We start from the raw sequence: 14,912 nt of genomic DNA on the forward strand, positions 1-14,912 counted from the left end.
GGAGAGAAAAAGGGACTTATGACCATTTTTTACACTTATGACCATTGTAGCAGCCCCATGATCATGTGATCAAAATTCAGATGCTTGGCAATTGGTTCGTAGTTATGATCACTGACGTGTCCCAAGGTCATATAAATCCCCTTTTGCAACCTTTTGACAAGCAAAATCAATGGGGAAGCCAAATTCACTTAACTGATCAACTGCAGTGACGCACTTAACGTATGTGGCAAGAAAGGTCGTAAAATGGGGCAAAACTCACTTAACAAATGTCTCACTTAATTTGGGGCTCAATTGTGGTTGTAAGTCAAAAACTACTTGTAAATTGAGCTCGAAATTTCTGTTCCTAAGCACGTCAGTTGTTAAGTGAATGGCATCACTTTTTACAACCTTTTTGCCATGGTTATTAAGCAAATTGCTGCAGTTGTTAAGTGAATTGCGTGGTTGTTAAGCAAATCTGGCTTCCCCCTTGACTCTGCTTGTCAGAAGCAAGCTGGGAAGGTCACAAATGGGGATCGCATCACCCCAGGACACGGCAACTGTCATAAGTACATGCCAGTTGCCAAGTGCCTTAATTCGGATCACGTGGCCATGGGGATGCTGCATTGGCTATAAGTGTGAGAACCAGTCATAAGTCACTTTTTTCAATGTCATTGTAACTTTGAATGGTCACTGAATAAGGACTACCTGTACATCATCTGAACTTAGGTAACAATTGATACTCATTTCTTGGAAGCTTGTTTCCGAAGGCACAAGATAGAGGTTTGTACTAGAATCTGTCAACTTAATGGTTTTGTAGCAGGTGTGGAATTAATTAACAATTATTATGCAAAATATTCTAATTATTTTACATATTAGCCAACCTGTTAATCTAATTTAACAGTGTTTGAAAACCAAAGCAGGGAATTTTTTTTTTAAAAAAAAAACTTGTTTTTGTTCTCTTTGCTTCTTATGAGTTGGTAAGAAACTATGTACAGTATTCTCAAGAATCGTGACCCATATAAAAGAAGGAATGGAACTTCGGAGAATGGCTTAATTAGGATGCCTACACTGGCTGCGGGGAAATGAACGGTATGTTTCCCTCATTATGAGAAAAGAAATCTCAAAAAGAACAAGGAGATACAGAACAGGAGCATCATAATTTCCTGAAACAAGCAAAGCAATAATAGTGGAAAACTGTTCTTCCCTTCTAGGCTTCCTCTCTTCTAGTAAAAAGGGCTCATGTCTGTTTCAAGAACAGCATAAGAAAACAAAAAGGAAAGATGGAAAATTAGAGGGGGGGGAACGGAGGGAGGGAAGAGAGTGTTGTGCTGCAGAGCTGGCATCAGATTCGGACAGTGAGGAGGTTGGGGAGGAACATGGGCCAGTCCTGGAGTCTGGGGAAGGCTCTGACGAGGGCTCTGCATCGGAGGCAGAGATGGGGCAAAGGGCCATCAGACAGTTATCAGCTGCCTTTGGATTCAGACATCAGTGAGACAGACAAACAGCTGAGCCGTTCCCCAGTGTGCGCATGCGCAGAGCTGCCAGACGAAGGGTAACCAAGCTAAGGAATGAGGGGTCAACTTGGGAGTAAGGCCACCGGTGACGGTGAATAGCCCCTCCATGGGGAATAAAGGGGAGGGGTGTTTACAGGAGACAATTAGTTCATTCCTATATTCTTGCAGTGTCTGAAAGGTATTGGCCTGGCCACTCTCCAAGTCTAATAAAGGTCAGTAATTGTGGACTATCTTGAAAGACAGTGGGAGAGGAAAGACTTTGCTGGAAAGGAATTTACTGTCAATTAAATAAAAGGGTTTTATCGTGCTGCTGTGAAAGTCTAGGTCAGAACAAAGAGAGAGAGAGAGAATAGCTAATCTACATAAATGCAGAAATCCTCAGCAATGCAATGAAGCCACCCATCTTCATAACTCAAATGTCTTTTATTCAACACTGTGGACCCTTTCCAACAATGCAATTATCCAAATTACCAGTGAACAAGAAATTATTATCAAATTCAATTTCTATTGACAGGAAAGCAATAACAATAGCAATAGACTTGTATACCGCTTCACAGTGCTTTACAGTCCTCTCTAAGCAGTTTACAGAGTTCAGCATATTGCCCCCAACAATCTGGGCCCAAAGGAATCAATCCAGTAGATATGTTCTATATGGGAGGTCCTTGCTGCTCTCGGAGCACAGTTTTCTTGCAGATGTTTCATTTTCCAACTAGTTAGGATCATCAGTCTAGTAGGGAGTGAGGTTTGCTCTCATATTCTAGTCGCTTGCCCTGTCAGTGTTGGTAGGAATGGATTTGGTGATACTTTGGTGCAGTGGTGGGTTCAAAAATTGTTCGAACCTACTCTGTGGGTGTGGCCCTCCTTTGTGCGAGTGGGCTTGCCGCCCATGTGACCGGATGGGAGTGGCTTGCCACCTATGTGACCGGATATGAAGATGCCGACGACACTTGTCAGAACCACCTTAAATTACCTCACACACAGCACTGGCATGCATAAGAATATGATGTAAACATGTTTTTTAAAAGGCATCTTTGGTTTGCGTTAAAACAACTTCAACAACGCAATGTTCTGATTGCACCACAAACGCAGTAGTCATCCTTACCTTTCACAGAGGCACTGAGTTTTATAAATATGAGCATGATAGTGTAGAATATCATATCCAAGGACTAGTGGGTGGGTTTCAAAAAAAATTGGAACCTCTTCTGTAGGTATGGCCTGCTTTCCGGGTCCACTGGTGGAACCTCTTCTAACTGGTTCGGTAGATTTGACAAACCGGTTCTACCGAATAGGTGCGAACTGGTAAGAACCCAACTCTGCTTTGGTGGTATTGTTAGCTTATTTGGTAGTTCCTGTATTGTTTACTTCTTGATTGTTGGCCTGATATTAATCTTGTGTTAATCTATGCTCCTCCAGGTTGATTGCTGATGCAAGGACGTTTTGCTCTTTTCCTCTTTTTGGCTTGTTGATTATATCCTTTGAATGCTATGTAGGTGTTATTTATTTCTATGTGCCCATTGATGGCTGATTGGTCAGAGTGCTAGGCTTTCAAGAATTCCCAAGCATTTTGGGGCTTGCTTGATCTAGGATGGTCACAGTTTCCCAGCTGAAAGTATAATTAAGTCATAATGAAAACTAAGGAGTTTTCATTATGTTTTCTGCTAGTTCATGGATGCCACCTGTCAGTCTTCTCCCTGTTTGTCGTACAGAATGGCTGAGGTAGTCCTTACACTGTATGTTGTAAATGATTTCTGTTTTTTCTTCATAAATTCCAGAGATAAACAACATTTATTTTTAAATGTACTTTATGCCATTGTTTTCTGGCCCTTTTCTCTTCAAAATGGAAGGAAATCTACCAATTTTCATGGACCACAGTCACACTTGAATCTGGGGATCTCTAAAAAAACGCTTTCAGATTAGAGAAGGTCTGCTGTTGCGCATTTCTGAGTTCAACCATGGTTTGCTTTAGACATGGCTTATTGAATAAGTTGCCATTCATAAGACATAATAATCTAAAAACCAATCAAATCGCATTATGATGTAGAATGCTGCGTGGCAACAGCCTTTCAATGGCTTGATGGCAATCATACCCTCACCGTCAAAAAGTGTTTCCGGTGTCCCAACCAGTTCAGACAACTAAACAAAACACATGGACTTTCTCAGTCTCTCAAATATAGGAGCTGATTCTGGAGAGCTAATCAGAAAGGATCTAGGGACGTGATAGCAAACCTATGGCATGCATGCCAGAAGTGGCACTGTAGAGCCATTTCTCAAGGCACGCAAGCCGTTGCTCTTCCGGGTCTGGCACACTGGCCAGCTGGTTTTCACGTGCATGGGAATTCTGGAAACTGGAAGAGCAGCTGTCTGGTGCGCTATGCGCACCATACAGCTGCTCTTCATGCATGCATGCATGTCAGAAACTGGAAGAACTGGCACCAGAAACCAGAAGATCATCTTCCTGGCACGTGCATGCATGCCGAGCAGCTGCTCTTCCAGTATACAGTACACGGACACGCATGCACACTCCCGTTTCAACACTCCATGCCAAAAAGTTTCGCCAGCACTGATCTAGGGCAAGTCAACAATGGCCAACTCTCCATGGCCAAGTCACTGAGGAACAATTCAACGCTGCATTAATTCCTTCATTCACTTACTTTTATTATTATTGGGGACCACGTTTTCATCGAAATTATAGTAACTTTTCTATCTCTGGATTGACCTTCTTATATTGTTATTATTGGCAACAGTTCCATTGAAATTAACTTAACTTTTGCATTTGTTGAATTGTCCTGTTGCGAATTCTCCTGCAGCGAGTTGCCCATGGCGAGTTGTCCCATTCTGAATCAGAGAAATGCAACTGGCATAAGTAGGAAGAGAAGATTTATGCCCTCTCTCTCTCGTTGTAAAAGTATTCCATACCTAAGTTTTCTTGTGAGAAAAGCCCTGGCTGGCACCAATGGAATGAGAAATACAGGAAGACTGATGCCTTGAATCAGCCCCATCTGATTTAAGAGAAATTCATACAACTGCACTGACAAGTTAAGAGCAGGGTCAGAACGGCTCCATGCAGAGTTATGCATCTGGTTCAGCAATTACCCAGCTGTAATCATCCACACTGAATACTCTCTGGAATAACTTTCTGTACATTTTCAATTTGTCAGTTTAATTGTGTGAATTGTTCCATTCGTTATTCCCGAGTCATACTCCTGCTTTTCCTTTGCTCACTTTAATACATGACAAAACCACTTCACACAAATGAAAATTCGGCAGCGACACCACAGCTACCCAGATGATTTTTCTGTAATGGGAATCATAGAAGCAGGCTGTTCCTTGCAATGCTTCGGCCCATCTAACACTCAATGAAACATCAACTCCGAATGTTAAGATTCTTAAGAAAAGAGAAAGAATCAGTGCATTCTTGAGACACGGGAAATAATGGTAGAGTGATTTCTGTAGAGCAGTGTTTCTCAACCTCTGCAACTTTAAGAAGTATGGGTTTCGACTCCCAGAATTCCCTAGGCAGCATGCATTGGTTGAGGAATTCTGGGAGTTGAAGTCCGCATGTCTTAAAGTTGCAAAGACTGAGAAATACTGCTATAAAGAGAGTTTGTTCCAGCAACTGGATTCTAATGCATGCATCTTATTGGTTATTCCTAGGGCATGTCAAGTTTTCCAACTTTCAATTTCAAAAACATTAGGGGTGCTCAAAAGTTGTGACAAGCCTTGGGGATTGTAAAGATATTTTGGTTACTTTATTATACTATAGATGTGCTTGGTAAGTAACTACATAAATACCAAAACTCTTCAACATTTGTTTGTTTCATCAGACGTAGCCAATCTAAGACCCCCAACTTCATACCACGAATGTTCTCTCAATTCATAAACATGATATGCCCCAAGCATTATGGGATTCATTTATCCCAGAGGGAGTGTTGTGCCACCTTTGCAGAGCTGAAGTATGTGTGAAAACAACCTCTCATGTGTACAGCTTAAGAAATATTTAATTGTTGTACAAACTCTTAAAATTGGTTCTTTGTAGCACTAAATCTGGATGTGCTTTAAAATATAAGGATAGTTTGCATGATTAATTTCACCTAACTGGAGTAGAGCTATAGCAGAACAGTGCCTAACCATGAGTTCTTTACAGGTATGAAATTACTCTGACTAAACTGGGATGCTCACTGGAGGAAGCAATTATGTGGGGGAAAGTTAGCACTAAAAGGGAACCAGGCTGTCAAAGAATACAATGGCTGGACACCATCAAAGCTGACACCAGCCAATGCATAGAAAAACTCAAAGAAGCAGTGCAAGACTGAAAGATGTGGGAAGACTTGGCCCATAGTTTCACCAAGAGTCAGACACGACTGAATAGATAATATCATCAAACTGAGATGCATCTTTGCACCAAGGGATAATGGGATTGTCTTGATTTTGGTATAGTGCCAGGGGTCGGCTGCTAGGGGTTTGCAGGGGTTCGGGAGAACCTCTACCTAAGATTCTGTTTAATTCGGAGAACCCACAAATCCCAGTCCTGGCTGGCCCCGCCCACCCTCCCAGGAGTCCCCACGGGGTCCATTTTGGATGCAGGTAAGTGCAAGGCACGGACAGAAGCTCAGGGAAGGTGAAAAACAGGCCAACCAGAAGTTTGGGAAGGCCGGAAATGGGCCCATTTCTGGCCTCCAGAGGATCTCCAGAGCCTGGGGAGGCCGTTTTTGCCCTCCCAGAGGCTCAATGAAAGCCTCCGGAGGCCAGGGAGGGCAACCCCCCTCCTGTAGTGCAGGAGGCCAACTAGGCCACGCCCACCATGGCCACAGCCACCCAGCAACCGGGCAGAGAACCCCTTGCTAACATTTTTGAAGCCCGCCCTTGGTATAACGCTATGTGTGAATCCAGCTGCTGTGTTTGTAAAACATCATTTCTAACTTAATGCACTGTGAGAACCAGTTAACTGTGATTTACGCTTCAATCTGTATGTGTAATTGCAGTCGCTGACTTGTCAGTCAAACCATATCTTTTTGTCTCCAACTAGGAAAAATGGCAAAATATGATTCAGAAAGCCTATTGTGCTTAATTAGAGCTTCCGTTGTGTTTGAACAATGGTTGATCAAAACTCAAATGTACAGTTCAAATAAAGCATTATATTACTTCTAATGACACCTCCTACTCTATAGGCCTTGCAGAGATGCAGGCACAGTAGCAGGTTAAATTTGATTGAATTCTTATTTTTAATGGGGAAGGGGAAGTTTGAATCTGTAAATCTGTCATAGAACGAATGACACTAATTCAGTGAAATACAGTTTTGTAAAAAGACATACTGTATATAGATTTGCCCACTCAAAAAAAAAAAAAAAAATGTTTTTGTTCCTTATTTGATTTATATGGGCACCTCTCCAACTGGAGCTTAAGGCAACATAGCAGATTTTGGAGCAAGATATAAAATACTTTAGAAACACAACCCATTCTCCCACACAGGAGATAGCAAAAGCCACCTGAGCATTTTGCTTTATGTCTAAGAACAAGCAACTCCTTTGTCTTTATAATATCTCATAATATTTTGAACTGCTATTTGTGTTACTTTGTGTAATCCAAGTCTCTAAAGCATTATAAAGTACTCATGATTAAATTTACACACAGCTCATCTTCCAAGTTTCATTGCCAACACTAGATTCTGAGTGTGTTTGCACTCAGTGTGTAGGCTAAATTGTCAGATGTTTTCTAAATAACATTCTTTTTCTAACAATGGAAAACATTCCGTGAACACTTGCTTTGTAATTTCTAAGCAAGTAAGTTTAAGGTTACAAGGAAAAGGATTAAGATTGAAGAGTTTAAAGATGTTTTAGAGGAAAAAACCCATCAGAATAGATGAAACTACCATATTTTTCAGAGTATAAGACGCACCAAGATTTTGAAGAGGCAAATTTTTAAAAAAAGTTTTTGCACTCTGCAGACTTCCCCAAAACAGCTTGGTTTTTTTGCAAAAATGGGCCCTTTTTTGACAAAAAAAGGCCACGCATAGCCTTTAGGAGGCTTGTTGAGTTATCCTGGGGCTGGGGGGGGGGCAAAAAAAAGCCAAAAATGGGCCGTTTTTGTCAAAAAAAAAGGGCATAGCCTTTAGGAGGCTTATGGAGTGCTACTGGAGGCTGGAGGGGCAAAAACGAGCAAAAAATGGCCCATTTTTCACTCATTTTTGCCCTCCTCAGCCCCCAGGAGCACTCTGGAAGCCTCCTAAAGGCTATGCACGACCATTTTTCCAAAGGGGGCAGGGTTTCAGGAGGCCAAAAATGCTGTATTCTGTGTATAAGATGCACCCAGATTTTCACCCTCTTTTTGAGGGAAAAGGGTGCGTCTTATACTCTGAAAATATATGGTAAGAAAGTCCAAGTCTTCCATTATGATAAGTTAAAAAGCCTTGGGCACATCCTAATACACTATTCTTACTTCTTTTTTTAACCCACTCATTCCTCTCTTTTTATACTCCTATCAATTTGGTTATGGAGGGATCCTAAGGAAGAGCAAGTTGATTTTTTGCCAGTTTTCTATTAAAATTGCAGTGGGTTAAGTAATCAAGTAGGATCCTAGGCACAATCATAAATAAAAATTGTCTTGTCAAGCAAAACTCTAACATATTCTCCCCAATACCCAACAGCTAGATGTCCAGGAAAAATTGAAATTGGTTTTGCAGAAATATCACATCCACAGGGTCCTATTTTATGGACGTATTAAAAACTGATGCAATCAACTTCTATCAAAGCTTTTTCAACAAATTTATTTCAAAGAAGAAAGGTATTATTCAGTTCCTTGGGTATGTGAGTGGATTAATACTGATGTTAGTTATCTGGGTTGCTAGTTTGTTTATTTCTATTGCTAAATTTCTATGTATTGGTTGTGTTTACACTATTTTTACATAGTAGGCCACCCAGCATCAGGATGGAGTTGGGTTCTGCCAAAGTTCACTTAAATGGGTAAATAAACATGCACTATCATTTTCACCCTAGCAAATCTCCATGACTCCAAGTCACGTCACCGTAATTCAGCTGCTAAATTTTGGAGGAGGAATTGAATGTTTGCATTCAAATTCCTATTCCTATCCTTAAATTAAACAAACAAAAAAAGAACTAGTTGATAGCTCCTTCCCACTAATTTATTGAGATTTCTTGAATAATCTACAATTATTTGGGCAAACCAATAAGTCATAAATCATGGCTTATAAAATGTAGTGTTTATACTCATACAGTATGCTAAGACAGCATGAACCAGCATGGTTTAGCATGAACCAAGGATCTGGTCTAGCCAACATCCATAGAAAGAACATAATACATGTCTTTGGAACACAAAGGTAAACTTTAAGTGTGGAGAAAAGCTTATTTACCTTAAACGCCATGAAACAATGTAGACAAAGGAGAAGCATTACGAAGGCCAGGATCAGGGTAGCAAAATTCCTCAGATCCCAAATTGATTCCACCAGAGGAATACTCCCAACCTGCCAGTCGTAGCACAACGTAATTGGGGCCAGTAGAAGCCAGGCGTTGAAGGCCAGGAGGTAGGAATAAGTAAGAAACCTGCAAAAAGAAACACAAAATTAAAACAATCTGGCATACCCGCACCTGTCAGCTGGGTCTTGGGTTTCCGACATGCGCACCAGCCAGCTGGTCTTCGCTGGTGCCGGAGCACTGGAAACCTGAAGAGCAGCTGACCGGTATGAGCATTCCTGTTTTTGGCTGTTTATGGCGATTTGTGGGGCCGAAAACCAGAAGAGCAGCTGGTGATGGCGTGCATGCCCACAGAGAGGGCTCTGCATGCCACCTGTGGCATGCATGCCATAGTTTCTCCATCACGGACCCATAAGCTCCCTTCCAACTTTGTTAATCTGTCAATCTGAGGGTAGGAATCACCACAGGGGAGATCTCAGAGAAATAATAAACAATAGATACCACAATTACAATACAATAGAAAGCAATTTTAAGCAATAGAAACTGTATATTTACACGGGGAACCTCTTGTCCCATTCAGACAGGACAGACAGTGGTGAGAGTGCCCAATTTATCACTCAAGATACGTGTTATCTTGAGTTCTTTAGCAACCCAGGCCTTCCTTGGGTTTCCTCTTCTCATTGAGCATTAGAAATGGTGCCAGAACACATAAACATTGGATTGTTTTTCTTGTGGGCTAGCTAGGCTACTTATGTTCTATATTAAAAACCAATTTTATATGCTCTGATAATACAGTATGTGCAAACTGAAGAGGAAGCGAAGATTACAATGTTAAACCCCAGCAAGATATGGGAATCGTTACAGGAACTAAGAAACCAGAGAAAGTGATTAAAACTTTAAATATAATTGAGACAACACAATGCACTACATTGTGTGAAGCCAGCAAGTGTATAGATTCTGCAAATCGTCTTTATATTTGTCATAAACATAAAAATGTGATATCCAGAATTTCTTCTCTTCCCATTGTTTGTGAAAAGGGATATTAGATTTGTTCAATACTTTTGACATCTTCTCGGAAACTGTACTTAACAAAAAACATGAAAAATATGGATATCATCTCAATGGCTTTTCATTGTTTTGTTGGGTCTTGGGACCTCTTAAATTCTTCTCATACCATCTGTCAACTTCTGTTGACTGACTTATTTCCCAGATTCTAAAACATTCATCACACACTGCTCATAACTGTCTGGTTCACATCTCAGCTCATCACAACAGGAAATCTCTTGGTTACATTACTTTTTGCCAAATAATGAAAGTTCTCGTTAAATTTGAACAGTTTAGAATTGATTTGCCAAACATCACAGTAGGAACCAAAGAAAGCTCATATTGATTCACTGCAAGCCAGTTTGAAAACTCATGGATTCCATTTGTGAACTACCTTCCCGCTGGGGTGGATCAAAATCTAAGACCGCCTACAACAAGAGTTATTAAACAGAGCCAGAAAATCATGATCCTAAGAATTATTTCATGAGGCTTTCATTAGTGGCTCTTCCATTGCTTTGTAAAACATATTGAAGACTTAAAAGCATATCTCCACAGCTAATGCATTTAGTATCACTGATATAAAAACCATAAGGGGAAAAAAACAAAAAAAAAAAAAAAAAAAAAAAAAAAAAACACAATGAACCGGGGTCTACTAAGGACACAGGGCTATAATTGGGTATGAAAAATAGCAAACACATCTATATGAATATCAAATCTGAATACTCCCATCTGCCTCTGGCAAGGAACACAAAAAACTAATTGCTATAGAGAGAATAAGAGAGAAGAAAGCTTTAAGCTATTATTTCCTGGGATGAGCTACAGATACTTGAGAAATTTCACTGTTGGGTTACATATTCCAGAGATGCTTTTTTTGCTCCTTTTTATTTGTAAAAAGTAAAGGTTTCTGACTGACTGACGTATCTGACTCTAGGGCACGATTCTCATCTCCATTTTTTGATTAAGGGAATCAGCATTGTCCAAAGACACTTCCATGGTCATGTGGCAACAGAGGTGGGTTCCTACCAGTTCGCATCTATTCGGTAGAACCGGTTCGTCAAATCTACCGAACCAGTTAGAAGAGGTTCCACCAGTGGACCCAGAAAGCAGGCCACACCTACAGAAGAGGTTCCAATTTTTTTGAAACCCACCACTGGTCCTTGGATATGATTATTCTACACTATCATGCTCATATTTATAAAACTCAGTGCCTCTGTGAAAGGTAAGGATGACTACTGCGTTTGTGGTGCAATCAGAACATTGCGTGTGTTGAAGTTGTTTTAACGCAAACCAAAGATGCCTTTTCAAAAACAAGTTTACATCATATTCTTATGCATGCCAGTGCTGTGTGTGAGGTAATTTAAGGTGGTTCTGACAAGTGTTGTCGGCATCTTCATATCCGGTCACATGGGCAGCAAGCCACTCCCATCCAGTCACATGGGTGGCAAGCCACTCGCACAAAGGAGGCCACTCCCACAGAGTAGGTTCGAACAATTTTTGAAACCCACCACTGTGTGGCAACCACATCTATACAGCAAAAGTGTATGGAATGCTGTTACATTTCCACAGAAGTGGTACCTATTAATCTATTTACATTTGCAAGTGTAGGAAGTTAGCACCCACCCTCTCCCAGAACAACGAAATATTCTAGGAAATATTAGAAAGGCAGAATATTATGTTTCCCTGGATGAGAAAAGGAGAAACATGTTTTTAAGTACAAAGCAACTTCCTGCAGCTCCAGGGTGATTTGATTAAGACATGGCCCTCAGGACATGATAGAATTAGTCCTTTACCCATCTCACCACATGGTTCCTGGGAAGATTACATCACCCAGCAAGACTCAACCAAGCCTAGGACACAGACAGCCTACAAGGTTAGCTAAGACTCCCGCCCACCTGGCAGCCAATGGAATACATTTCTTGTACAGGAACAGGAAGCTGCAAAGTGCCCCCCCCCCAAAAAAAGCCATGTGATCCTATCCACCATTAAACCATCTTTCCAAGCAGTCTCCATGTTTCCAGTGTCTTTCTTCCCACTTGGAACTGAACCCAGATGGACATTTCTTCCAACACATGTTTTCGAACTGCTAGGCAGACAGGAGCTGGGCCGGAATGGGAGCTCACCCTATCGTGCAGAGTTTGGGTCTTGAACCCAGGAACAGGAGCTCACCCCATTGTGCAGAGCTTAGGTCTCGAACTGGGCTGTCTTTATTGGTTTGGAAAACATTACCCCAATACTTCTAAAAATATTTTGGAGGTATATCTATTCAACAATGCGGAATATAGATCGAATGCATTTATGTATTTAAATGGGTGGGTTTTTTTAAACTGCTGAGTAATGCAGAATCAGGTGATAAAGAGCCTTTGAACAAATACCCTGAAACCTGTACTGATAAAGATTACAGGTAGTCCTTGACTTATGATCATTCTTTTAGCGACCATTCATACAGCTGCACTGAAAAGGTGACTCATCATCAGTTCTTGCACTTACAACCATCACAACATCCCATCCTCACATGATTAAGATTTTGGCTCTCAGCAACTGACAAGCAATGCCATTTGCAACCTTCCTACCTACCTGGCTTTTGACAAGCAAAGTCAATGGGGGGATGCTGGATTCACTTAACAGCCGTACTGTTCACTTAACAATTGGTGTGATTTGCTTAATAACTTGTAGCCAAAAAAAAAAAAAAGGTCGTAAAATCAGGCATGAGTCGCTTAACGGTTGTTTTGCTCAGCAATGGAAATTAGATCCCAAGTGCAAATAGAAATACATATTATTTCCATGGCAAGGAAGATAAAGCAGAAATGGTTAAATTGATTGTTCTATTTAAAAAGGAGAATACATTTATGTTTTGTTATTTGGATATCACTTTTGGATTTTGTGCAATGAAAAAAAAATGAAACTTTGACTTTCGTTATGATATTTAGATAGAAATGGTTAGCTTTGTACTAATGTGTAAAAATAAAAGTTGAGGCTGTAATGTTATCTTGCTCTGTGCTAAAAAGAGTCAGAAGTCAATGCCTTTTTCTTTCTTCCCTTATACTTCATATTTTCTTTCCCCCTTTTTTTCTTCCTTTAATTTCCTATTTTTATGTTTCTTTGCATTTATACATTGATAAAACAATAGAAGTCTAAGATTAAAAAAAAGAAAAAAGAGGCTTCCTATCAATTCCTACCGGTATGTACTTGTCAGCAGTGGGCTGCTGGGGGTTCGAGAGAACCTCTAGCTAAGATTCTGTGCAGTTCGGAGAACCCCCAAATCCCACTGGCTGGCCCCGCCCGCCCGCCGCCTGTGGTCCTTACCCGGTTTTGACGAGTTCTGCGCTTCCATGCATGCGCAGGACGCATACAGCGCCTGCGTGATCCTCCAGGAGCAGCTGGAGCATCGCACAGACGCTAGTACGCATGCGTGCACCGCGCACGTGCATGAGGATGCTGCCGACCCTGTTCCAACCGAACCGGTTGGAACAGGGTGAGAAACCCACCCCTGGTGTCTATATGCAGATTATCAGAACAAGAGTACAATAATTTACCAGTTCAGATATATCCACAGCTACATACACGTACAGGAGAAGCTATGATGATTAACTTTTGAAAATGATTTATTTGACCAAGACAGGTATACCAGCAATACCAAAGGAAGAGAAAGCTGGGTGATCTAACAGCAATGCTTCGACATAAACCAATTCAGCTAAGATAGAAAGCTCATAAATAACAGACCCTGGTTACAATTGCAGCCACGGTGCTTTACAACCTTATTATAAAGTGCTTTATCGGGTGCAGTTGATTTAGAGCCTATGCAAAAGATGAGAACACTCCTGAGAAAAAAGCTCTCAGTGTTAAGTGGCAAAGAAAAAAAAATTATTATTCTGACTGAAAGCCACTACAGCAGCCTTCCTGTGTTTAGGTAGAATGAACATTCTGTTGGTTATCTAAGAAACGAAACACATGGATAATGGATCACAAACTTAGCCATGTTGTTCTGTTCTACTCGCCCCCTGGGAAAATGGGCTTTTACTTCTCCAGAGGCTCCGAGTTTACTCTTCTGCCAAGACACAAAGAGCTGTTTCTCTGGGCCACTCTCTCGAATGGTGGCTTGTCTGCTGTAGCTTCTTGCAAACATGCTCAGGGACAAACCTGGTCAGATCAGGTCAAAGAATTCAGAATACTGAAGGTTTGCATTGTAATGCCTTTTGTCTTCCAAAGATGGGGCTTCAATTGTATTAGAAGCATTAAAGGTTTCCCTGTGATCATTTTTACAGAGTGCAAATTTAAAACATGATCGCTCAACACGGATTTCTCTCTTCTTCCAAAGAAACTGCCTATTTTAAACAAGGACCTAACAAGACCACTTCGTAAAACACCACTTTGAGGGGAATTCTGACGGGTATTTAACAAAACCAGCAGCTGCATGGTTTTGATGTGATAACCCAAAAGGTAAGGAAAAGATCAGGAAAAAGATGTGTTGTTTCTTCTCTAGAGATCCAATTTCAATATTCTCTTAGGTATTTTGGCATACATTGCTTCCTCTTTTAAGTTTACAAATGGCTGCTACAAATTGGGAGGGGGGAGGAATTGTTTTTGCTATAGTTTCCTCCCACACTGCAGCAATCATAGCTAACTGTATTGCTGGCTTGCTCTGAAGAGGTGAAATAGCTCTGCTTTTTATTCTCTGAATTCCAGGGGGGAGACAGTGGCGCACAAATATACAGCAAAAAGGCATACTTATTAAACATTTATCCAAGCTGATCAGAGGTGGTATTCAGCCAGTTCTGACCGGTTCTAGCAGGAATTTTGAGTAGTTCGGAGAACTGGCAAATACCACCTCTGACTGGCTCCGCCCCCAAGCTATTCGCTGCGTCCCGAGTTCCAGTGATTGGCTGGGTCTTCTTCTGTTGCCCTGCACAGGAGAACGGAGCTGGAAAGCAGGTTAGTAGGGTGGGGAGGG

The 14,912-nt window shown here is 41.1% G+C and overlaps 1 protein-coding gene across 1 annotated transcript in view; it reads right to left on the bottom strand.

Annotated features, from left to right (window-relative positions):
* The window catches only part of TMTC1 (transmembrane O-mannosyltransferase targeting cadherins 1), a 179,343-nt gene that overhangs the window by 89,974 nt on the left and 74,457 nt on the right, over positions 1 to 14,912 (bottom strand). The window contains 1 exon segment of the mRNA XM_032221138.1: positions 8,860 to 9,049. Within this exon segment, the coding sequence (XP_032077029.1) occupies positions 8,860 to 9,049 (190 nt within the window).

The sequence above is a fragment of the Thamnophis elegans genome, chromosome 7 (assembly GCF_009769535.1).
Source record: "Thamnophis elegans isolate rThaEle1 chromosome 7, rThaEle1.pri, whole genome shotgun sequence".
NCBI lineage: Eukaryota > Metazoa > Chordata > Lepidosauria > Squamata > Colubridae > Thamnophis > Thamnophis elegans.